Here is a 26,847-nt window from a genome sequence, read left to right on the forward strand (position 1 = left end):
CAAGGCATGGTGGTTGTTTATTCCCAATATGGTGACATTTACTTGCTGTAGCAGTCCCAGTGGTGGCTGCAACTAAAATTAGCCAAATCAGCACACAGTGTGAATTAACTTGACACCCTGCCCAAGTTCCACAGGTATTCACAGCTTAAAGATTCATCAGAATTTAAATTAACTAAACCCTGAATTCTAATGGAATATTTAATAGAGCAGAATTAGGCCATTTGGCCCATCGAGTCTGCTCCACCATTCAATCATGGCTGATCCTTTCTTTCCCGTTCTCAGCCCCACTCCCTCGAACTTTTGATGCCATGGCCAATCAAGACCTTAAAAATCTCTGCCTTAAATACACCCAATGACGTGACCTCCATGGCTGCTTGTGGTAACAAATTCACCACCCTCTAGCTAAAGAAATTTCTCTGCCTCTATTTTAAATGGACGACCCTCTATCCTAAGGCTATGCCCTCTTGTCTAGACTGCCCCACCATAGGAAACATCCTTTCCACATCTACTCTGTCTAGGGCTTTCAACATTCGAAAGGTTTCAATGAGATTCCCCCTCATCCTTCTAAATCCCAGTGAATACAGGCCCAGAGTTATCAAATGCTCCTTGTATGATAACTCTTTCATTTCCAGAATCATTTTTATGAACTTCTCTGAACCCTGTCCAGTGCCAACATGTCTTAGATAAGGAGTCCAAAACTGTTCACAGTACTCAAGGTGAGGCCTCACTAGTGCCTTATAAACCCTCAGCAGCATATTCCTGATCTTACATACTGGACCTCATGAAATGAATGCTAACATTGCATTTGCCTTCCTCACCACCAACTCAACCTGCAAGTTAACCTGTAGAGTCTTCTGCCCAAGGAATCCCAAGTCCCTTTGCATCTCATATTTTTGGGTTTTCTCCCTGTTTAGAAAATATTTTGCACATTTATTTCTTCTACCAAAGTACATGACCAACATTGTATTTCACTTGTCACTTTTTTGCCCATTTTCCTAATCTGTCTAAGTCCTTCTGCAGCCTTCCTGTTTCCTCAATGATACCCGCCCCTCCACCAATCTTTATATCTTTTGCAAACTTGGCAACAATGCCATCTATTCCATTATCTAAGTCATTGATATACAGTGTTAAAAATGTGGTTCCAACACCAATTCCTGTAGAACACCACTAGTCCCCGGAAGCCATCTAGAAAAGGATCCTTTTATTCCCATTGGCTGATTCCTACCAATCAGCCAATGCTCTAACCACACCAGCAACTTCCCTGTATCTTAACTTGGTAAGTAGCCTCTTGTGTGCACCTTGTCATGGGCCTTCTGAAAGGTCAAAGGTGATTCTGTACAATCATGAAATTACATGTTAACAAGGTAGAGGGTGACAATCATTTGTCTGCAGTTTAAATTCCATTGTGCGCTAGTAGCAAAAGATATCTTGGCTGGGAACATCAAGTCTTTATTCCTCTCCATAGATGCTGCCAGACCTGCCAATTTCGTCCAGCATTTTGAGTGAGTTACTCTGGATTTCCAGCATCTGCAGGATCTATTGTGTTTATGAAAAGGATGAAAATCTTTGGTTTAGACCTTTCAACTCTGCATGGACTTTCTTGTTCTGCTCAGATGGGACTCAATATATGTCATTATACTAGTACTATAAAATCACTATGTTTCTTATTTTATAAACCATGCACCAGAATTATACTCATGTTAACAATTCTATTTTCTTCAGGCAATGCACCAAGATACATCAAGCTCAGTGAATACAAAAAGCTCGATAAAAACTTCCAACCAAACAGGTAAATAACTCTCTCCGAGGAGAAATATACAAAAAGCACTTCACAGCCGAGATTATACACGTTGAAATAGACAGAGTTAAGGATGTGGGTTCCTTGTTGTAGGAGCCATGCATCTGTTTTCTATCTGCATTGTATAGTGTGTTGTGCATTTATTGTAACTAGTCATAGGAGTGCGGGGGGAGAATGCTTGGTAAAAATGAAGGGAAAATAAATTACATTTTTGTACTTTCCTTTGGGCATTTTGGGGCTGAGGGGTCAATTCTTTTGCTGACCACTCAATTATGCCCAATTATGCTTATCTTATACTTGGGTGCACTTCAGTTTCTTTACTTCAAGATTGTATGTTTGCTAATTGCTACCAAAGTATCAAATACATAACTGTGGGTTTGGAACAATCATTATTGCAGCTCAGGGTGCATCATGGAAGTATAGCAAATCCATGGTATTGTGGGCAGTGTCAATTCTTTTGGTTAGAATTGTCTGCTACATTGGCCATCTTTAAAATCTACAGAAAGAAACTGGGCAATGAATGGGACAAGATTGGCAAACAGTAGATAGCTGGAGTTCATCCCAAAATCGTCTGTTTTTCATGAATAAGAACTTTTGTTTAAGTGAGTTTTGGTCCCATGATTTCAATTGAGATTCTTTGAATTACCTGCCATAACTTCAGCAGAAGCTCCAGTCTAACCGGCTATTTACACCACTTGCTGTGTTTGTTTTTGCCAGTTAGACCATGTTACTGAAAATCTTCCATCAATATTACAATGGAAGGATGTAAATTTTAACTCAAGGTTCTGTGTGTGTTAAAATCACAAACATCATTATCATTATCAGCCATGTTGTATGACATTGTGATCATGGTCTACATAACCATGATTGTTCTTGGCAAATTTTTCAGTGAAAGTGCTTTGCCATTGCCTTCTTCTGGTCAGTGTCTTTTCAAGATGGGTGAACCCAGCCAATACCAATACTCTTCAGAGATTGTCATCACTGATTGGCATCAGTGGTCGTGTAGCCAGGACTTGTGATATGCACTGGCTGTTCATATAACTATCCACCACCTGCTTCCACAGCTTCATTTGATCCCGATCGGGGTGCTGAGTAGGTGCTACACCTACACCAAGGTGACCTGCAGGCTAGAGGAAGGAAGGAGCTCCTTAAAGCTCCTTTGGTGCAGATGTATCTAAACCCTGCCACTTGAAAATCATAAACATTGCCTTAGAATTAGATGCATACAGCTGTATACATTAGACTCTTGTTGGCTATGGCTAGTGGTTCAGAAGGGATCTAACATCATTCTGCTGCTCACACCTATGTGAATCCCACAAGTGCACAACCTCTCTGTCAGTCCAGGTGCAAATGAGCTAGTGCATCTGTTACTCTACACCTTTGCTGAACTACACATAGAATCCAGTGGTGAAATACAAATATACTGGGATGTCCCAGCAACACAGAGCAACCCTCTCTGGGAGCCTATATCAGCCAGACTTGGAGGTGAGGAAAATAAAGATACGTTCAATTGTCTTGCTCATAGTGTGCGTTTGTATTTGCTTTGTTAATGATATGCACAGAAATGTAAACAAAACAAACAAAATGCTGGAGGAACTCAGTAGGTCAGGCAGCATCTATGGAAAAAATACAGTCGACATTTCAGGCTGAAACGTCAACTGTACTTTTTCCCATAGATGTTGCCTGGCCTGCTGAGTTCCTCCAGCATTTTGTGTGTGTTGCTCGGACTTCCAGCATCTGCAAATTTTCTTTTGTTTATGCACAGAAATTTAACTAGCTTTTAAACATATATCAAGAGAAAAGGCTCTGCACCCATCCTTGTCTTCTATCAAAGGCAGTCAGGGCATAAACAGAACAAAGACTAACAGTATTGTGACTTGAGGACCTGCTAGACCTCAATATCCATCTTCCAGGGACAAACCATCAGCTTGTTCGCCACTCTGCACCTGCATCTGTAATGACAGAGCTATGGATGATGGCGAAGTAGGATCTAGAATTGACTCAGACTCAAAATAAACAAGACAACACACATGAAATCCAAAGGCAAAATCACAAACAGTCGTACTAGAAATGGATCTCCTACAGTTGAGCACTGAGCGCTCAGCCTGAGGCCTTTAAGTACAGACTCTCCATGAAGGAATATGGCAAACAATAATCGGCAGTGTGAGTCTTAAAGGGACAGCAGTAGCTAACCACACTCTAAGGAATTGGAATGCCAAAACTTGGATGCCTGCATCTGTTCAGTTGGAACCACGACACAATCAGTAAGTGCCGGACAGGCAATGAGTCTGGGCAATGGGCCAGAATCCAGCTGTATTTATAATTTAACTTTGAACTCTTCCAGAACACTGAAGGACACTTATACAGTGCTGTTCGGTAAATTAAAAAGATTCCATTTTGTTTTTACAACTGTGTTGAAGCTTGTACAACTTTATGCAGCAGCACAGAAGTAGTAGCGATGGAAGTCCGTAATAGGTTTTCAATCTTTCCATTTCTGGCACAGAAATAGTTCAGCTATTAACAGTTCAGGTTTACAGGGTCAGCTTTTTATTTGCTAACAAGGCATTATTTTCTGAGACAAAAGCTCAGTAGTAGAATAATAAAGCTAACGGAGCAACAGACAGTCTGGTGGCGGAATTCAGCAGGGTTCATGATGCAGAGTTTCATACATATAGTTATCACATGCACATTGAAAGATTGGAAATACAGTGAAATGTGTTTTTTAAATCAGCGGCCCACACGGTCCTGGAGTATGGCGAGGGCAGTCCACAAATGTCGCCATGCTTCTGGTACCAACATAGAATAGCCACAACGCATTAACTCTAATTATGCATCCTTTTGGAATTTTGGGGTGAACTGTAGGAAACCTACATGGTCAAACAGACAGACAGACATGCTTTATTGATCCCGAGGGAAATTGGGTTTCATTACAGTTGCACCAACCAAGAATAGTGTAGAAATATAGCAATATAAAACCATAAATAATTAAATAATAATAAGTTAATCATGCCAAGTGGAAATAAGTCCAGGACCAGCCTATTGGCTCAGGGTATCTGACACTCTGAGGGAGGAGTTGTAAAGTTTGATGGCCACAGGTAGGAATGACTTCCTGTGATGCTCAGTGTTGCATCTCAGTGGAATGAGTCTCTGGCTGAAGGTACTCCTGTGCCTAACCAGTACATTATGGAGTGGATGGGAGTCATTGTCTAAGATGGCATGCAACTTGGACAGCATCCTCTTTTCAGACACCACCGTCAGAGAGTCCAGTTCCACCCCCACAACATCACTGGCCTTACGAATGAGTTTGTTGATTCTGTTGGTGTCTGCTACCCTCAGCCTACTGCCCCAGCACACAACAGCAAACATGATAGCACTGGCCACCACAGCCTCGTAGAACATCCTTGGCATCATCCGGCAGATGTTAAAGGACCTCAGTCTCCTCAGGAAATAGAGAAGGCTCTGACCCATCTTGTAGACAGACTCAGTGTTCTTTGACCAGTCCAGTTTATTGTCCATTCGCATCCCCAGGTATTTGTAATCCTCCTCTATGTCCACACTGACCCCTTGGATGGAAACAGGGGTCACCGGTGCCTTAGCCCTCCTCAGGTCCACCACCAGCTCCTTAGTCTTTTTCACATCAAGCTGCAGATGATTCTGCTTGCACCATGTGACAAAGTTTCCCACCGTAGCCCTGTACTCAGCCTCATCTCCCTTGCTGATGCATCCAACTATGGCAGAGTCATCAGAAAACTTCTGAAGATGGCAAGATTCTGTGTTGTAGTTGAAGTCCGGGAGAACTTACAAAATCCTTACAGCCAGTGATGGGAATTAAATCCGAATCAACTTTACAGCTAGCATTGTGCTGACCGCTACACTGGCATGCTGCCCATATGGTGGACATTCTAGAGCATGCACAAGGGCAATGAATGAGACAGGTCTCAAACATTAAAGTAGATCTTAAACTGGAGCTGTCATCTGCTTTACCAGTTGTTTATCTGATCTTATCTTGGTCCCAGCTGGGGAATACCTGTTATCCATCTTCCTCTGACTAGCTGGTTTAATGCTTTTCCCTTCAGATATTTCACTGAGCTATTTGATGTACTATAAGATATATCTTCCATAAAAATTGCTATTTAGGATATATTTTTAGAATAATTCATGTGCTGATAATAATTAATAATCTGACTACTCACCTGAGACCACCAGCTTGCAGTTCACCTTGAGCAAGTTTTCTAAAGCGTATATTGTAACTAACCTCGATATAACCTTGCACCTTATTGTCTACCTGCACAGCAATTTCTCTGTAGCTGTTACACTTTATTCTGCCCTTGCTTATTGTTTTACCTTGTGCTACCCAAAAGCACTGTGAGTTGAATTGATCTGTATGAACAGAATACAAGACAGGTTTTTCTCTGCATTCAATACATGTGACAATAATAAATCAATTTCAATTCCAAATTGTCTTCTAACCTAATGCTATGGTAACAGCATCTTATGTCTGGAAGCCTATCTCAGACCTGGGGCTGATCTTATAGCCTCTCTCTGCTGCCCATATCCTCATGCCCACATGCCCACCCTTCACGGCCTTTCTCTGCAAAATCACAACCCTTAACACCCTGCTCTCCTCACCTCTGATCCACACCTCCATCTCACCCACCCCCTCCGGAAAACCACTTCACTGTCTTGGTAATCTGCTTCTCAGTGCCTGCTCCGGGACTGGTGGTAGTGTTGGACTGGCAGATTCAACTGACCATTGGATGATATTCTTATCAATACTCCAGGATGCTAATTCACATCTTGTTCTTAGTGTGTGGTTGATTAATACATTTTTTCAATGATTCCTGTAAGTTTAAATGGAATATGGGAAACAGGGCCTCAGTATCATTCAGGTAAGCATAGATAACCAAGACAACCAAGGCAAGAACCAGGGCTGTGATGTTTAAGCAGAGCAGGACTAGGGTCTCAGTGAGTGGAAGCATGCAGGGACTGAAGTGACAAGCAAATAGAGACCAAGCAAATTAATAGTTTTTCAGGTATATATATAATTATACATTCACAACATGTGCAACAGTGTTCACCAAAACGGATTTAAAAGATCCATTCCTTGGTCATGATAAGAAATGTACTCTAAAATACTGTCTCATATGTCTTTGCCACTTCCATCCTTTAAAGTCTGCATGTTGTCTCGAACTCGCACATGAAGTTACTCAGTCCCATCTTTTTAGCTGCTAATTCCTTCAATTAACATTGAAATCCAATCACTCCAAGCAATTTCTATGAGTCTTGATGAAGGATCTCGACTTGAAATGTCAACAGTTTATTCCCCCCAATAGATGCTGCCTGACTTGTTGAGTTCCTACAACATTTGTGTTGTTGCTCAAGATTTCCAATGTCTATAGGATCTCTTGTGTGCAGAATATCTTTATTTAAGGAAGCATGTCTAAGTAAATCCAAACATCCGTACATTCTATGGATGCTCCCTAACTCTAATACTCATCTACACCCTTCTTGACAGGCACAACCATTCATGCAGTCCACCACTGATGCACCATAGCAGTAGTACATAACGACCTGTCCATCTTTTCTTCTAAAACTCACTCGTGCCCTTACCTTGAATGTATCAGTGACAAAATAACTTATTTGGCGAAAGCCTCCTAGACTTGCTGGACGAAGCCTTGTAATTGTCAGATCAAGCCCCTAGTACATGAAACTAAGAAAATCTTTGACAAGTGGCAAAGTTCTTTTGAAAGGTTTTCGGCAGTGCTAGATTTGCCATCTATTCGAAGACATTTGGCTTTGCTGGTGCTTCTGAATGTTTCTGGCATTCAGAAAGAGCCCGAGCTATGAAAAGCATATATTCATGAAAAAAAGGTAAAAGAAGATTTTTTATCTAATTAGAACATTGCTGTAAATGGGAGTTGGCCAGCATCAATCTGCTGGCAAATTCTAAACTTCTACGTTCAGTTGTTCATCGGCCACCTGTCCTGTTCTTTCCTCCCTTTCCACTTTCCCTCATTGCCACCACTGATGCTATAACTGAATCTGCTTAGTCTGACTCAGCAGGAGTGTTAACTACATATGAGGAAGTGTAATCCATTGAGCATGCTTGTATAACATTGCTGATTCCACTGGTAAGATTCAGCTTTTGTTTCATCTGAATTCCTTGCAAATAATGATGTAATATGAATCTTTAATGTCATTTTATTAACATACTGTTTTTTTCTGCTACCACTGTTCCTTGACGGAACCACACTTTATGCAACTTCAGAGTCCTAATTAAGTTTCTTGGTCAATATTCTCTTTATTAATTCCAACTGCTGACATTTTCCATTTCAGCCCATGTACCATTGAACATCAAAACCATTATCCCTGCCATTATAATTTCTATATGGTTTCAATTATAACTCAACCAGTAGACCAGGGGTTCCCAACCTGGGGTCCATGGATCCCTTGCTTAATGGTATTGGTCTACGACATAAAAAAGGTTGGGAACCCTGTTAGACCATGTAAGCCTCAAATGTTTGAAAAATTTACAACCTATATTCTGCCTTAATCCAAGTTCTGGTCCTGTCAATATTTACTTCTGATTTTAGATTTAATCTATGTTGTGATTTGATGGTGATTGTTCCTCTCCGTGCCTTGTGGCGCATTGGGTGGCAACTTTGCCATTTCATTCGTGTTCGTTTTTTATGAAGCTCAGGCAGATGGAAAGCATGCAAGGAGCCAGCCGGATTGAAACCCGGGACCACTCGCCTCGAAGTCAGGTGCAAGTGTTGCTATATCACCGACTGGCGAATCTATATTCTGCCTTTGCATATCTCTAACCTTAACTATAATTCTCCTGCCTGAAATCTGTTAGCATACCTCTGAAATGTTAGATGCACCCTCATTCTTTAGTCCAACGGCAGTAGCCATGCATAGAATTGAGAGCATCCTGAGCAGCTGCGTCACTGCCTGGTTCGGGAATTGCACTATCTTGGATCGTAAGACCCTGCAGTGGATAGTGAGGTCAGCTGAGAAGATCATCGGCGTCTCTCTTCCCACCATCATGGACATTTACACTACACGCTGCATCCACAAAGCTAACAGCATTATGAAGGACCCCATGCACCCCTCATATAAACTCTTCTCCCTCCTGCTGTCTGGGAAGAGGCACCAAAGCATTCGGGCTCTCACGACCAGACTATGTAATAGTTTCTTCCCCCAAGCTATCAGACTCCTCAATATCCAGAGCCTGGACTGACACCTTACTGCCCTACTGTCCTGCTTATTATTTATTGTAATGCCTGCACTGTTTTGTGCACTTCAATCAGTCCTGGGTAAGTCTGTAGTCTAGTGTAGTTTTTTTCTGTGTTGTTTTTTACGTAGTTCAGTCTAGTTTTTGTACTGTGTCATGTAACACCAACGTCCTGAAAAAAAGTCTCATTTTTACTATGTACTGTACCAACAGTTGTGGTAGAAATGACAATAAAAAGTGACTTGACTTGACTTGAATTGTTAAGATATCTCTTTCTAAATAACCTGCCTCTTCAAACCTCTCCATTTTGATATCTCTCTTCAAGCCCACTTCTGCGACCAAGGGTTTAATTATGTTTCAACTTTGCCCACCGTTCTAATTTTCTTTTGTTGTGGTGTTTTACAGTAATTTTAAAAAATTAAAAATGCAATTAAACATAAGATGGGCAAATAGTGAGTGAGCAAATAAACATGACATAGGCAGTATAATGTGGATAAATGTGAAGTCAGAGATATTTAGGAACACATGAAAAAGATTTAAATAAATTACTATAAACTACAGTGAAACCATTTAAAAACAATAATTCCACTTGACCACAATTAACGGATAATTAATTAAAATGTTAACATTAATTAAAATACATTTTCAACGAACACTTTTTAATAATGGTTGGCAAAACCATTCAAATAAATCTACACCAAATCTTAAGTATATGTGAAGTTCATTCATTTCCACCAAGTTTAAGAACTTCAACATAATCACTATTTCCAGCTTTACTAGCCTTTTCACCTTCTTGTTAGACTGAGGTGGTGGCAAGATGGTATACTGTGCTGTGGAATGAAGTCAGAGTTGAGCACAGAGTCCCAAAGGGCTTCTTCTTATATTGATTACCTCTCTATCCTTTATAGGGTCAACTCTTGCTACATCTATGTTGACTGCACTCCAGAGTCGAGATTATTTCAACCCAGGTCATCAAACTGCATAATGCAGATGTTCCTTGTTTATGTTCACAATGTTGAACTCTGACAACACGTTCACTGAAGTGTTATTAAACAGCCACAAAACATAGGTCTCTGTCAGAATTTACCTGGTGAATGGAGGATGTCTTTATCTGATGTTATTAAAGCCTCCTAGAATATATAGAATCCTCTGTTATACCTTGTCTATACCTTTAAAAATGGAGAGGAAGTATCTGGAATGGCTCTGATTATCTTGATTGTCTCCAATGAGAGTATGCAGAAACTCATTGAAAATGATAACCTTATTCTGATTCTGATCTCACATGCTACCCGCCTGACATAATGGCCTCACCTCAGAACCGACAGAACTGAAGTGGAAGCAAGTCATGTTCAATCCCAAGAGACTGCCTAAGAAGAAGAGCCAAAGCATCTGATCCCTCCTGTCAGATCAGTATGGAGCACCCTTGAAAACAATAAGACTCCAGAGATAAAATGGGATGCAGAAGTCCCTGCATCTTATTTCCATTGTATTCTGTGCTTTGGTCCTGGAATGCCCAAGGCTGAAGCAAGCTAACATTACCCCACAGATTATTATGGACTAAAGACAGTAGTTAATGTGATCCAGCCCAATATCTTAAGAATGGGAATTGACTTTTTTAGTACATTGACAATAATAATTCTCCTGTTATAAAATCTTCATGGAAGAGCTTAAAGGTTCTTCTTGTGACCACATGGGTTTCCTCTGAGTGCTTTGGTTTCCTGTCACATCAAAAGAGACAAGCTGACTGCTAAGTTAATTGATTATTAGCATTGGCGACTGCTGGGATAATTGGGAAAGCAGAGTTGGTTGGTTCATGGGGAAATACTGTAAGTGGGGATGTGAGTGATCAGAATGCACTGAGAAATTGCATGGAATTGATGGACAAATAGCCTCATTTCATATCTTGAGGAAATATGGAAATGCAAATTTTTAAATATACCTATTGCTGGCATAAGTCGTGCACTCATGCATAATGTGCGGACTATTTTCAAAACCGGGAGAAAATCCAGAAATCTGAGATGCAGAGAGACTTGGAAGTCCTTGTGCAGAACACTCGAAAGTTTAATTTGCAGGTTGAGTCGTTGGTGAGGAAGGTAAATGCCATGTTAGCATTCATTTCAAGGGGTCTAGAATACAAGAGCAAGGAAGTGATGCTGAGGGTTTGTAAGGCACTAGTGAGGCCTCACCTTGAGTATTGTGAACAGTTTTGGGCACTTCAGAGAAAAGATGTGCTGGCATTGGAGAGGGTCCAGAGGAGGTTCGCAAAGATGATTCCAGGAATGAAAGGAGCATTTGATGGCTCTGGGTCTGTACTCGCTGGAATTCAGAAGGATGAGGGGAGACCTCAGTGAAACCTTTTGAATGTTGAAAGACCTGGACAGAGTAGATGTGAGAAGGATGTTTCCCATGGTGGGAGAGTCTAGGACAAGAGGGCACAGCCTCAGGGTAGAGGGGCGCCCTTTTGAACCAGAGATGCGGAGAAATTTCTTTAGCCAAAGGGTGGTGAATTTGTGGAATTCATTGCCACAGGCAGCTGGGGAGGCCAGGTTGTTGGGTGCATTTTAGGCAGAGATTGATAGGTTCTTGATTGGACGTGGCATCAAAGGTTTTGGGGAGAAGGCTGGGAACTGGGGTTGAGGAGGAGACAGAAAAAACGATCAGCCATGATTGAATGGTGGAGCAGACTCGATGGCCAGATGGCCCAATTCTGCTCCTATGTCTTATGGTCTTATAAAGAAATTAAAATATGTGATACAGAATTTGTTGAAATTAAATAGGGAACTCCTGTTCATAGAAGAATGAGGAAATTAAGAAAGCAGTATGTTTCTTTGGTAAAACAACTGACGGGTTGTAAATTGCTGACAAAATACTTCAATGTTGTCAGAGAGCTTCTGAAGTGGTTTTACAAATAGAATTGGAATGTGAAATCAGGAGATGCTAAAATATTCAATGAACAAAGATCATTTAGTATCTGTGATCAATAGTATCTGTAAGGCTTTCTGAGCTACAGGATTGATTCACTCTATAGACATTATGGGACCAAGTAGAGGTTAATGGTCAATGTTCCTGTGGAAATAACATGGCAATCAATTGAAGGAAAATGAAGGATTATCAATGAGATGGGTAGCAATCTGGAACAGGTAAATGTGTACATGAGATATTACTTTATAATAATTGTAATTCCCATAGTACATTTAATGATCAAAACAGTTACAAATGTATCATAACTGTTTTGATCATTGAGTGAAATGTTTTATGGGAATTCTCACAGCCAATATGATTTGCTGTGAACCCTGTGAAAAAACTCATTAAGTAATCGAGACCACTTTTGTTTCTCTGACAATGTAGCTGTAAATTAACTCCCACTGCCCTTCATTGATCTGTAATTTAGCTTGGAGGAACACCAGCATGAATGTTTTCCCGAGGCAGTGTTTGCCCAGACTGTGTGATAGAGCTGTAATGATAGTGTAGTGTTTGTGTTACAGCAGATGGCATCTGTTACAGTGAAACTGCATCGCTTTTGCAACAAGAGAAATTTTGCAGGAATAGTTCCCCTTTCTGTTGCTTTAAGGGATCAAAGAAAGCTTCATGAGGGGCACCATAATGGACAATTATTTTGTCAAGTACGGCACATTCATCAATTGAGTTGATTTATAAAATTGAGTTGTTTTCTAGGGGAAACAGCCAAGCATTAGTAATACAAATAAAAAGGTTTTGCCAACCAATAAGTAAGTGCTAATATGTTAGTTGTGATAATAATTTGACTATATGTACATCCAGTAATCTTAGATACACTATCTTAATTAGATAGTGATATCTAATTATCTGATATGCCAAGGTATATGTTTTCTTCCCACCTTTCCTAATTAAGATATAGGAGCAGAATTAGGCCATTTGGCCCATTGAGTCAGTTCTACTTAAAACTTAATATTAATATTAATGTTAATTGTAAAGGATGGCATGGTAGCTTAGGGGTTAGCACAATGCTTTACGGTACCAGCGACCCAGTTCAATTCCTGTCGCTGCCTGTAAGGAGTTTGTACGATCTCCCTCTGACCTCGTGGGTTTCCTCTGGGTGATCCAGTTTCCTCCCACAATCCAAAGACATGTCGGTTGGTAGGGTATTTGGTATTGTAACTTGGCCCGTGATTAGGCTAGAATTGAACCAGGGGTTGCTGGGCAGTGTGGCTCAAGGGGCCGAAAGGGCCTGTTCCACACTGTATCTCAATAAATAAATAAACAGACTCTCACACTGCTCGTTTACTACTGTTCTCTTATCTTTATTTTATTAACACATTGTTTAAGCTTGTAACTGCATCAATTAATGTCATGTAGAGATTTTTTTGTAAAGGAAATTGTGAGTACTTGATGCTTTAAACATTTCGCTGCACTGTAATTAAAACAAATATTATGACTAAAATGCAGACCAGCCATTTGGCCTGTGAAACCTGCCACAATGAAAGCCAAGCCTACAGCCAGAACTCAACAGCTAGCCAAGCTAAAGCCAAGTTATAATGATATGAAGCGAGAGGAATCTGAGGTAAATAAATGTATTCTTATTTCACTTATTGCAAACAATTAGTTCTAGTTGAAATTTCACACTTTTTTCTGAGCGTACCAACATATCCACGGACAATGGTTCAAAGCTGCAAGCTTGATTGTTTAGCTGAAATCTTTTCACTCAGCTTGCAGAAAGTAAGGTACTAATCAAACACATTGGTAATTTTAGTGTATAAAAATATATATTTTAGAATTGAATATATCCTGTGGTGTGTCTTTGGAACATTGCAGACTTGAAAGCGATTTTCTTCAATAAAGGATGCTTTGTTGATAACTCTATGTGTTACTTGCTTAAGCAAGTACGAAGACAAAGTTTTCTGGCACTTCATGGGCAATGAGTTTTAGATGTTGCTGTTCTGGAGAATAGCAGGAGCATGACCCAGCGTGCAGAAAACAGAGCCAAGCTCCCTAAGGAAAACAGTATTTATGGCAAATAAAAAATGAACTGTTTATGTAGCTGAGCTTGAAAGGCAAAAACAAACTCCTTCTTTGTCCTCTTTTTGGAAGAATAGAAAATGTTTCTGTTTAGATTCATAGGCAAATTTGACAGCCAATAAAGACTTCAGCCTATGTGCTGTTAAATGTGGTCTTGGGGTTGATGCCCATACCAAACCACCATGCGCGATTAAATCAGCACCCTCTCTACAAACTCCAGTTCTATTCAACTTTACTCCTGTTGTATAAAATGTGGTATTCCCCCCTCCCAAGCTGAATATCTAGTCTGACAAACCACTGCAAAAGAGTGCCCACTCTTGCCTCCATAATGTTGCTTGGCATCTAAATCCTTCCATGCATAAAGATGTAATAGATAAAATGGTGTTATTACCCATGTGATACAATCAGGCTGTGGGCTGCTGATTACATTCCCTTCCTACATCCTGATGATCAGAGAGAGGGAGAAATTGTGTCCAGTTATCATTTCTGGGATCACATAATTTCAGAAGTTTTGAGTTTGCAGGTCTGGACAATAAAAGCACTGCCGGTGTTTTTTGGACCAACAATGACTGCTACACAGCTGTAAAGGTAGACTATTCTTTTATCACAAAAGATGCATGGATCATCACACATTGAAACAGATTGTTACTGGCTGTTAATGAGGAGACCGTGACCAATGTGGAGCAGGGCAATCTAATTTGGTATTCTGGTGACAACCAAACAAATTGCCAGGACCACCTACAAAGATGCCACTTTGAGAAAGCAGGTGTTTGTATGATGACGTTGATTATCAGTTATTTTTATTGCTCCATATTACCGCATCTGCAGCCACTTCTGTCTCCAAGCGCTGCTGGCCACTTAAGAGATTTGCTTTGGAAACTGGCATAAGCTCTGAAGATGAGTCAAATCTTCATATTGAATCAAGTCATTTAACACTCTCTTTGGCCTTGAACCATGCTCCCTTATTGCATGAGCTTCTCAAGAGCCTCTACTTTCTTAGGGGTTTGAGCAGATTTGGCATGTCACCAAAAACTTCTACAAACTTCCATAGATGCAGAGTGGAGAATGTACTGTCTGGTTGCATCACAACCTGGTATGGAAACATCAATGCCTAGTAACAGAAATGACTACATAAAGTGGCTGACACAGCCAGGTCCATCATAGGCAATGCCCTCCCCACCATTGAAATCAGCATCCGTCATCAAAGACCCTCACCATTCAAGCCCTGCTCTCTTCTCAGTACAACCTTCGGGCAAAAGGTAAGAAGCTTTGGTCTCACAGCACAGGTTCTAGAACAGTTATTACCCTACAACCATCACCATTACTTTGAACTGATTCTACAACTTACAGACTAATTTTTAAGGACTCTTTATAGCTCATGTTCTCAGTATTAGTTATTATTTGCAGTTTGTCTTCTTTTGCACATGGGCATGTTCATCAGTCTTTGTTTATGTGTAGTTTTTCATAAATTTTAATCTCTTTATTTTCCTGTAAATACATGCAAGAAAATGGATCTTGAGGTAATATATGGTAACTTATATATACTTTAATAATAAATTTACTTCAAGCTTTGAACTTATCATCAAAAGGAATTATCTGAAGATTATTGTTAAGAGCACATTTGAAATATTCATAGGGCATACTATCATCAGAATCAGGTTTATTATCACCAGCATGTGACGTGAAATTTCTTAACTTAGCACCAACAGTTCAATGCAACACAGAATCTAGCAGAGAGAAAAAAAATAATAAAATAAAACATAATAATAAATAAACAAGTAAATCAATTATGTATATTGAATAGATTAAAAAATTGTGCAAAAACAGAAAAACTGTATATTAACAAAAAGTGAGGTAGTGTCCAAAGCTTCAAAGTCCATTTAGGAATCGGATGGCAGAGGGGAAGAAGCTGTTCCTGAATCGCTGAGTGTGTGCCTTCAGGCTTCTGTACCTCCTACCTGATGGTAACAGTGAGAAAAGAGCATGCCCTGGGTGCTGGAGGTCCTTAATAATGGACGCTGCGTTTCTGAGACACCGCTCCCTAAAGATGTCCTGGGTACTTTGTAGGCTAGTGCCCAAGATGGAACTGACTAGATTTACATCTTCTGCAGCTTCTTTCAGTGCTGTGCAGTAGCCCTTCCTTACCAGACAGTGATGCAGCCTGTCAGAATGCTCTCCACGGTACAACTATAGAAGTTTTTGAGTGTATTTGTTGACATGCCAAATCTCTTCAAACTCCTAATATAGTATAGCTGCTGTCTTGCCTTCTTTATAACTACATTGATATGTTGGGACCAGGTTAGATCCTCAGAGATCTTGACACCCAGGAACTTGAAGCTGCTCACTCTCTCTACTTCTGATCCCTCTATGAGGATTGGTACGTGCTCCTTCATCTTACCCTTTCTGAAGTCTACAATCAGCTCTTTCATCTTACTAATGATGAGTGCCAGGTTGTTGCTGTGGCACCATTCCACTAATTGGCATATTTCGCTCTTGTACGCCCTTTCATCACCACCTGAGATTCTACCAACAATGGCTGTATCGTAAGCAAATTTATAGATGGTATTTGAGCTATGCCTAGCCACACAGTCATGTGTATATAGAGAGTAGAGCAGTGGGCTAAGCACACACCCCTGAGGTGCGCCAGTGTTGATTGTCAGCGAGGAGGATTTGTTAACACCAATCCGCACAGACTGTGGTCTTCCAGTTAGGAAGTCAAGGATCCAATTGCAGAGGGAGGTACAGAGGCCCAGGTTTTGCAACTTCTCAATTAGAATTGTGGGGTTGATTGTATTAAATGCTGAGCTTTAGTCAATGAACAGCATCCTGATGTAGATGTTTGTGTTGTCTATGTGGTCTAAAGCTGTGTGGAGAGCCACTGAGATTGCATCTACTGATGAGCTATTGTGGTGATAGGCAAATTGCAATGGGTCCACATCCTTGCTGAGACAGAAGTTCAGTCTTGTCATAACCAGCCTCTCAAAGCATTTCATCACTGTCGATGTGAGTGCTTCCGGGTGATAGTTATTAAGGCAGCCCAGAATATTCTTCTTAGGCACTGGTATAATTGTTGCCTTTTTGAAGCAAGTGGGAACTTCTGCCCATAGCAGTGAGAGGTTGAAAATGTCCCTGAATACTCCCGCTAACTGGTTGGCACAGGTTTTCAGAGCCTTACCGAGTACTCCATCAGGATCTTCTGCCTTGCAAGGCTTCACTCTCTTTAAAGACAGTCTAACATCAGCCTCTGAGATGGAGATCACAGGATCATCAGGTGCAGCAGGGATCTTCACAGCTGTAGTTGTGTTCTCCTTTTCAAAGCATGCATAGAACGCATTGAGTTCATCTGGTAGTGAAGCATCATTGCCATTCATGCTTTTGGGTTTTGCTTTGTAGGAAGTAATGTCTTTTAGACCCTGTTAGAGTTGTCATTTATCCAATGTCGCATCCAACCTCATTCGAAATAGCCTTTTTGCCTTTGAAATAGCCCTCCGCAAATCATACCTGGTTTTCAGGTACAGGCTTGGGTTGCCAGATTTGAATGCCACAGATCTAGCCTTCAGGAGACGATGTACCTCCTGGTTCATCCATGGCTTTTGGTTTGGGAATGTACAGCAAGTCTTTGTGGGCACACACTCATCCACACAGGTTTTAATGAAGTCAGTAACAACTGCAGCGTTCTCATTCAGATTCAAAGATGAATCCAAGAATACAGTCCAGTTCACCAATTCAAAGCAGTCCTGTAGGAACTCCTGTGCTTCCCTTGTCCATACCTTCTTGGTGGTCCTCACTGCTGGTGCTGCAAACTTCAGTTTCTGCCTATACTCAGGGAGTAGAAGTACAGCTAGGTGATCAGACTTCCCAAAGTGAGGGCATGGATGAGGGCATTGATGTTTTGGAGTGAATGAAGGAGAATTAATAATGAACAATAAGTGCAAACTTTAGGGGTCCAATTTTAAAGGGGAGGCTCTCTTAATTCAAGTCCTCTTCAGACTTAATGGAGAAAAATGTCATGGCATTTAGATGAGAAGGTCCAATGTAGCCTGCACTGTGAGCAACAAGAGAGAGTAAGAGATTAGATGTAGTATGTCCTTTAGATGAGTTCATATTGAAAGAAATTTCTTTTCCATTGACGTCTGGTACATAAGGTTAACTTCCCCATGACTAATTAATTAGGTTGGACTGCACTGGGGAGTTCAGCAGGAGGGGAGATGAACAGAGTCAGCTCCATGAATACTCCAGCGAGTCTTGGACTCTTCTTGGACTTAGCTGGCACAAGTTAGTCCATGATAAAAAAAAATATGCTTAAATCATTAACTGAATTTACCAATCTTTTCCAGGACAAGGCAAAGACCATGAACAGGTAGGAAATGTTTACATAAACAGAGTATAGATTTATGCAACAAATTAATGTATTGAAAGACAATTTTCCATTACTCCTTTAAAGTTTCTAGAATGGAAAGTTACACATTTATTTGGAGAGTGAAATATTGGGATTTGATTAACTTACTCTTCTGTATTGCACTTGTGAACTAAACATACTTGGAGGGGCTCGATCTGAAACGTCGACTATTTATTGCTTTCTGTAGATGCTGCCTGACCTGCTGAGTTCCTCCATGCATTTTGCATCTACAGTAGCTCTTGTGTTTATTACTTGGCAAGGATTTGAGTTAAGGATGTAGAGCAGCCAGGTGGATGGAGGTGGGTTACATGAACGATCTATCAAAGATAAGAATAAGTTATACACACAAAATGCTGGAGGAACTCAGCAGGGCAGGCAGCATCAATGGAAAAGAGTAACACAGTCGACACTTCTGGCCGAGACCCTTCATCAGGACTCAAAAAAAGAGATTAGAGGTCAGAGTAAGAAGGTAAGGGGTGGAGAGGAAGAAGTACAAGGTGATAGGTGATAGGTGAAACTGGGAGAGGGGAGGGGAGAAGTAAAGAGCTGGGAAGTCGATTAGTGAAAGTGACAAAGGGCTGCAGAAAGGGGAATCTGATAAGAGAGGGCAGAAGGCCATGGAAGAAAAGGAAGGGTGAGGAGCACCAGAGGGAGGCAATGGGCTGGTAAAGAGATAAGGTGAGAGAAGGAAATGGAAATAGGGGAATGGTGAAGGGGGGGCAGTTACTGGAAGTTCGAGAAACTGATGTCCAACCCATCATGTTGGAGGCTACCCAGATGGAATATACGAGGGGTGATTGATAAGTTTGTTGCCTAAGGTAGAAGGAATGAGTTATTAACTTAAGACTTTTTGTATCTTCACTCAAACAGTTGAACTGCACATGCATGTAACGGTAGCTGTATAACTCATCTCTTTCTACCTTAGGCCACGAGCTTATCAATCACCCCTCATAAGGTATTTCTCTCTAACCTGAGTGTGACCTCATTGCCGCAGTAGAGGAGGCTATGGACTGATATCTCGGATTGGGAATGGAAAGTAGAATTGAAATGGGTGGCCACTGGGAGATCCCACTTTTTCTCGCAGTCAGAGCATAGGTGCTTAGCAAAGTTGTCTCCCAATCTATGTCAGGTCTCATTGATATACAGCAGGCCACACCCAGAATCCCGGATACAGTAGATGACCCCAACAGACTCACAGGTGAAGTGTCGCCTCAGCTGGCAGGACTGTTTGGGGCCCTGAATGGTCATGAGACAGGAGGTGTAAGGCCAGGTGTGGCAATTTTTTCACTTATAAGGATAAGTGGCAGGAGGGAGATCAGTGGGGAGGGGGCGAATGGACAATGGAGTTGAGTAGGGAGCAATCCCTGTGGAAAACAGAAAGTGGGGTAGGGAGGGTAAGATGTGCTTGGTGGTGGAATCCTGTTCAAGATGGTGGAAGATATGAAAAATTAATTGTTGGATATGGAGGCCGATGGGGTGGTAGGTGAGGACAAGAGGAACCCTATTGTTGATGGTGTGGCGGGTGGATGGGGTGCCTCATCCTGAGAGCAGATGTGACAGACAAGGGAATGGCATTTTTTCAGGTGACAGGGTGGGGAGAGGTATAGTCCTGGTAGCTGTGAGAATCAATGGGTTTATAAAAGATATTAGTAGATAAGCTATCTCCAGAGATCGAGAAAGGGGAAGGAGGTGTTAGAAATGAATCGGGTAAATGTGAGAGCAGAGTGCAAGTTGGAGCCAAAGTTGATGAAGTTAACCAGGTAAATTTGAGGGCATTGCTTAAGCACCTTTTATGAAATTTGATAGAAATGAAACCAAATTTCAGAAGTGGAGTTTAAAACATAGGGGATTGACAGAGTAGATGTTAACATGATTTTAATAGTAGTAGGTCATGAACAAGGGGATATACTGTAGTTGAAGGATAAGGGGTTGTTTATTTAAAACAAGATGTGTAGATCGTCTCCTCTCAGAGGATAATGAATCTCTGGAATTCTCTGCCCCAGAGGTTGGTGGAGGCTAGATCAAGCTGGAGGTAGATTTGAAAGATCACGGAATTGAGCACAGTTGGGGTAGAAGAGGACTTAGATTTGATGCCATTTGACCATTTTGAAGGAAGGTGCAGGCCACCTCCTCCTGTTCTTATTTTCTTGTGTTCTATAGCAAGTACTTTTTTTAATACCCCTTTGGTTTTACAAGTTAAGTGAGTAACAGTCTTCAGCATGAATGCTAAATAAGAAGTTAAATAACATCTAAAAGTCAAGCAATCCGTTGTAAGATCTCTTTAAGCATAAGGATCACTAAAGCATGGACAGGTTGAATCAAAAGGCTTATACCTGTGCTGTATTTCTCTATAAATCTGTGCCTCTGAAGTAGCCCTGTAAATCAGAATACAATACATTTGTGGTATAAGTAATATACCAAAACAATTTTAAGCAATGTATCCAAACTTCTACTCTAATATTTGCACAAATAGTTCTATACTGAAAAAGATTTTTTGTTGTATAAACACGATTGATGACAAGAAATATTTCAGGTGTGATCTGATTCAAACAGAATAACAGTGTTGTCATGATCCATTCTGGAGGACATCCATTTTCCACTATGTAAAGACAAAAAAGAAACATCAGGTGAATGAAAATTTGCAGAATGTACATATCATTATGACTAATTAGCACTTGTCATTTCTTACAATATAAAATATCTTGGTATAAACAGATGACAGAGACTAGAGTTTCAAAATGATACTCAGACGCAGCATTGTTGGTACAAGTCAGCTGCTGATTATGCAAAGACAGTATTAGGCCCAGCCATTTCATTGAAAAACCTGATGCATAGTTTTTGTTGGTATAAGAATTGTCCAAAGTATTGGGTTATTGGGACTGAATGATTTGAAGAATATTCATGTTCTGTAACTGGATAAGAAATATTTTGGTTTTGCAATTATTCATTTCCTATAAACATTATGGTGAAAGATATTTTTGATTTGAATTTCATTGCACACAGAATATTGTTCATGAAAGTGGAACTTTTCCAAAGTCTGTTAGCAGCAAACAGAAAATCCAAATTACCACGATCAGAACTGGAGTGGTGACTTAAGAGAGCTTTAAGCATATAGAGAATCTTAAATCTGCTCATTTACATAGGCCACTTACATGCTACAACATGACATTTTCACACTTATTTCATCCTTTCTCACTGGTGATTCTAGCTATTTTCAGAATAAGATGTTCATTTTGCCGCAGTATACACTCAGTGGCCACTTTCTAAGGTACAGCTCTACACCAGCTCATTAGTGCAAACATCTAATCAGCCAATCATGAGGCAGCATGACAACATAGTGGTTAGCACAATACTTTATAATACTACAGACCGGGGTTCATTTCCTGCCGCTGTCTGTTAGGAGTTTCAACATTCTCCCAGTAACTGCCTGGCTTTCCTCTGGGTGCTCCAGTTTCCTCCCACAGTCCAAAGGCATACAGGTTGGTAGATTAATTGGGCATTGTGAATTGCCCTGTGATTAGGCTAGAGTTAAATCAGGGGTTGCTGGGTGGCATGGCACAAAGAACTACAAGAACCATTTCTGTGCTGTATGTCAATATATCAACTCAATGCATAAAAGCATGCAGGCCTGGTCAGCAGGTTCACCTGTTCTTCAGACCAAATATCAGAATGGGGAAGAAATGTGATCTAAGTTGACTTTGGTCGTAGAATGATTGTTGGTGCCAGGCGATGTGGTTTGAGGGTCTAAGAAATTGCTCATCTCCTGGGCTTTTCATGCACAAGAGTAGAATTCCCAGACTGGTTCAAGCTGACAGGAAGGCGACAGTAACTCAAATAACATCACGCCGGCTGTTGAGTGAAAAGACCTTAAACTTGCTAGAACTTAGAATGAATCTGAGTACATCAATACTTTGACTTGTCTAGATTTCTCCACCCATCTCAGAGAAACCAACACTGCCAACATCTCCACTGTATACACCCCTAACTTATTAGATGTTCTTCTGCTGATTCCAATTTCTTTTGCTGGTATAACCATCCCAAACCCTGTCACTCGTGTTTCAGGTTCCTTAGCACCATCCGTATAAATCTGTGTATAATCACTATACTTTTCCATCACATGATAGTTAAATGCACTTACCAAATCAGCTTTATATTTTTCTTTCCTTTTTACCTCTAACAAATGCCAGTCTATGTCAGGCCATACAATCTTCCATGGAGCTACAAACAGATAAACTACTGAAGGACTTATCCTTAAATCAAACACTCCACATTCTTTAGCAATACCATTCCCTACCCGACTAAAGTTATGAAGTCCTTCAGTCAGTCACGAAAGTTGCAAATCAGGGAGGTCAGGTAAAATTACCAAGGGTTCCAGTTCATGTAGGGGTGAAGGGGAATGAGAGGGTGGATGAGTTGGCAAAGAGGGTGTTAAAGAAAGAAAATATAGAAACACACATTAGTATCAGTAAAGCAGAGGCCAAGTGTGTAATCTGGGGAAAAGACATCCAAATGGGGCAAGAAAGATGGGACAGAGAGGGGAGAGGGAGGCATTTATATCAAATACAAAAGAGTGTTTCAGGTACTAGGGTGGGCAGTGGATACAGAAGAGAGGAAACTGTGTGGACTAGGTTAAGGCCGGGGCACTGTGCATTAAACAAAACATTGAAAATGATAGGGAAACACCAGACAGGATTGTGTGAGGAATGTCAGGAAGAGGAGTCAGTAGAACATGTAATTCTGAGTTGCAAGGAGTATGGGATACAGAGAGAGATGATGAGAATTAATCTAAGGGAATTGGGGGTGCAGGAATTCACATTAAAATGGTTACTGGGCATGGGTGAGAGGGCACAGGTCAGGGTGCTTTTAGCTTTCTTAAGGGATACAGGTTTTTTTTATAGGATATGATGGATAAGCAGGAATAGGGTACTAGGATGGCCAAAGAAGGAAGGATAGAGTGTAGATTAGGGTATGTGTGTGTGAATGGTATTGTCTGATCCACACTCCAGAGCAGAAGGTGGCAGTAATGCACCATTAAGCTCGGTACCAACCGCCGTAAAACAAGAAGAAGAAGAAGAAGAAGAACTGAAATAACTATGCTTTACAACAGTGGTGTGCAGAAGAGCATTTCTGAATCCTGAATTGATGAGCTACAGCAGCAAAATATCAGGGGCATACCCTCAGTGACCACTTTATTAGGTACAAGAGGTATCTAATAAAGTGGCCACTGAGTGTACATTGTTCAGAAATTTTGTGTAGTGATGTGGCTAACTCCCAGGCTATAGACTGATGAATCTTGTCACAACTGTTGAAAAATCAGTAGTATATTTGTTTATTAATAGTGAGTCAGCCCAATCTGTACTGTGAGTTAGCATCAAATTTGTTTCAACTCCTGTCTTATGGTTCACAGGCCCGAGTGGATAAAAGAAGTTCTACTGTCTCTGTTTTATCTCAAGTTCAAATTTCCAGTGTTAATTGGTCATAGTAAGTAGATGCAGTGCAGAAAACTACTGATGGACAGAAAGTAGTTAGATAGATGCCTTTCATTCTCTGTGCTAAAATTACCAGTAATCCTTCTCTTCAGAGCAGAATTTCACAAAAACCTTATTTTTAACTTACACCACCCAGACCAACCTAGTGGAAGCCATTTTTCTGGCTAAAGGTTCATATGGTCTATGTAATGAATTTCTTAAAGTTCAAGATTCGAAATTGTTTATTGTCAGTTGTCAGTACACAAATGTAAAGGAGAAAAAAAAATGATGTTGCTCAAGTTCAGAAGCCACATACAAAATACCATAAACATAAAGAACACAATAAATATAAATACATAAGATTAACTTATATGGGTAGACTGATTGCTGTACATAAAGTGATGCTAGGTGCAGTAGCATCTGTACATAAAGTGATTGAAAGAAAATGATGAAGTGTTGGTGATGTGTGGATTAAGGGGTGGAAGTGTTGATCAGCCTAATGGCTAGGGGTAGTAACTCTTTTAAAGTCTGGTGGTCCTGGCGTCAATGTAAGCTCAAGAGCATAGAGACAGAATATTCCCATATTGTTGTCAAGCTTGCATTGGTAACAGGAATTCACTGCCGGCTACCAAGGAACCTAATGTTACTGAGTCCTAGACCAGCAAATAAACACTGAAGCCCTTTGAAGGGACAGAGACTGCTTCAAGATCTCAGCTCACATCAGGGTATTCAAGCCCCCTGCCTTCTGTATGTTATCTTCACTGTTATCCTTGCAGGACTTCCCAACTTGTGGTCCACTGACCCCCTCAGTTGACAGTAGGGGTCCATGGCCTGAAAAAGGTTGGGAACCCCTTCTCCACAGGAATAAGGGTGGGAAGGATGAAAAATCTCTCAGATTCCTGGCCCAATTTTCTCCCCCACCATTTATATTCAGTTTTCCAAGCAAGGCTGCTTCAACAAATGAAGTGAAATATAATTCAAGTCTCAGGGCAAAGAACTTCTCAATTCCATCATTTTCTGCCACAATCTCTAACAAATTTATATTTCCAAATGAGGAGATGAATAATGTTGCAGATTTGAACAAGTGCTGCATTTTCTACTCGGTCATCTTTGTGCAGCTGGGAAGCTGGTTTTTACTGAACATGGTGGAAGATGAGTAATTGGAATGTGTGGGGCCTATCATTACCTCACGCCTTCAATGAAAGTCCTGCCTCATTGCAACTGTTGTAGTTTCCCATCAAATGCAAAACCCATTTTGGGCTCCCAGATGATTTCCAGCCAACTCCATTTCATTTACAGCATATTCTTAGATAGCAGTGACAAAAGTTATCACAGTTATCACATTTAGGTCTGCATTGAGTAGCTAAGGTTACAGACTTACCATCTTTTATTGTATAGTTTTCAACCCTAAAATCCATGTTCTGTTTCAACAGCGTAAATTTCAAAGGCAAAAAATCGGGAAGTAAAAAGGAGCCTGTCATTTATGGTATGTTGACAAAGAAAAACTCCAAGAATGCAAGACATTTTGCATATATGAGTGAGAAGATAGCTATAAGTAATATGCAACATAGATTTAACTGATGTGTGGGGGATAAAAACTTGAAGCAACAAAGGACATTGCCTGTTGGAGAACTTTAGTTATGGGGAGAGATTGGATGAAGTGGGCTTGTCTTTCCTTTGAGGCCAAGGGGGTGACTTGATAGTACATAGGATTATGAAATGCAAAGATGCAGTAGATAGTCAAGATCCTTTGTTCCCATGGGTGGGGTATCAATCACAAATGAGGAAATGAGGTTTATAGAATGAGGAAGACATTTTAAAAGTTATCTGAATGTGTAAGCTGTTTGAAGTTCAAAGTACGTTTATACTACAAATAAAAAAACACAAAATGCTAGCAGAACTCAGCAGGCCAGACAGCATCTATGGGAGGAGGTAGTGACGACGTTTCAGGCCGAAACCCTTCATCAGGAGTGAAGTAACATGGGATGGTCAAGGGGGGATAGGAAGTGGGGGGAGGGATGAAGTAGAGAGCTGGGAAGTGATAGGCTGGTGGGAAATGGGTTAGGGGGAAGGTGGAGAATTATGGGAAATAAAAGAGAAAGAAAGGTAGGGCTGGGGGGAGATTATAGTGAGGGGTGGAAAGAAAGAGAAAGAGAACCAGACTAAAATTATAGATAGGGATGGGGTAAGGGGGGGGCAGGGGTATCAACGGAGGTCTGTGAGTTGAATGTTTACTACCCTGTGATTAATTTTATTGCAGGTATTCACAGTAGAGCAAAGAAATACAATAGAAACAATGAGAAACTACACATAAACAGAGGCTGACAAGCAGCCAATGAGCAAAAGAAGATAGATTGTGCAAATACAAATAAAAAAATAATAATAATGAACAACTAAGTGGAGGTTTTACACCGAGAAGGTTGTGGTGGAATCGGATATTAGTACTAGCTTTAAAAGGCATTTAAACAAACTTAATAAGCAAGGCATGGAAGAGTACAGCAGTAATATGGATAAATAAGACTCATGTAGATAGGCTTAGAGGTTGGCGTGGACATAGTGGACTGAAGAGCCTTTTTCTGTGCTGTACAACTCTATGAATGAGCAATGAACAAATCAATTTTCTTAATCATTAGACAGATCTCATCCATGGATAATTTCACCTATTCAGTATTATTTAAACATTACCTAATGAACTGTAACAGCAGGAATGAAAATCTGTTGTTTTCACTTAACTGGATAATTTTATCTCCTTTAGCCGACGTACCAAGATTTGTTTATCTCAGTGAACCCAAAAAACTGGCCGCTCATTTTGTTGGAAACAGGTATGTCTTTTAGTGATTTCGAAGAAAGCAGTAGCCTTCACTAAGATTATTTCTGCTCTTACACCTACTCAGTTAGTCCTAGCAACTGAACTATGCAGAAATGCCAGCATGTTGATGCTGCCTTCAGA

The 26,847-nt window shown here is 40.6% G+C and overlaps 1 protein-coding gene across 2 annotated transcripts in view; it reads left to right on the plus strand.

The window, feature by feature from the left end:
- LOC140739779 (uncharacterized) overlaps positions 1 to 26,847 on the plus strand; it is a 187,915-nt gene that overhangs the window by 128,014 nt on the left and 33,054 nt on the right. For both annotated transcript variants that reach the window (XM_073068293.1, XM_073068294.1), the window contains 5 exons: positions 1,723 to 1,789; positions 13,461 to 13,575; positions 18,368 to 18,390; positions 25,331 to 25,383; positions 26,653 to 26,719. In XM_073068293.1, coding sequence (XP_072924394.1) covers positions 1,723 to 1,789; positions 13,461 to 13,575; positions 18,368 to 18,390; positions 25,331 to 25,383; positions 26,653 to 26,719 — 325 coding nt within the window. The remainder of the gene's footprint in view (positions 1 to 1,722; positions 1,790 to 13,460; positions 13,576 to 18,367; positions 18,391 to 25,330; positions 25,384 to 26,652; positions 26,720 to 26,847) is intronic.

This window comes from Hemitrygon akajei, chromosome 16 (genome assembly GCF_048418815.1).
Source record: "Hemitrygon akajei chromosome 16, sHemAka1.3, whole genome shotgun sequence".
Taxonomy (NCBI): domain Eukaryota; kingdom Metazoa; phylum Chordata; class Chondrichthyes; order Myliobatiformes; family Dasyatidae; genus Hemitrygon; species Hemitrygon akajei.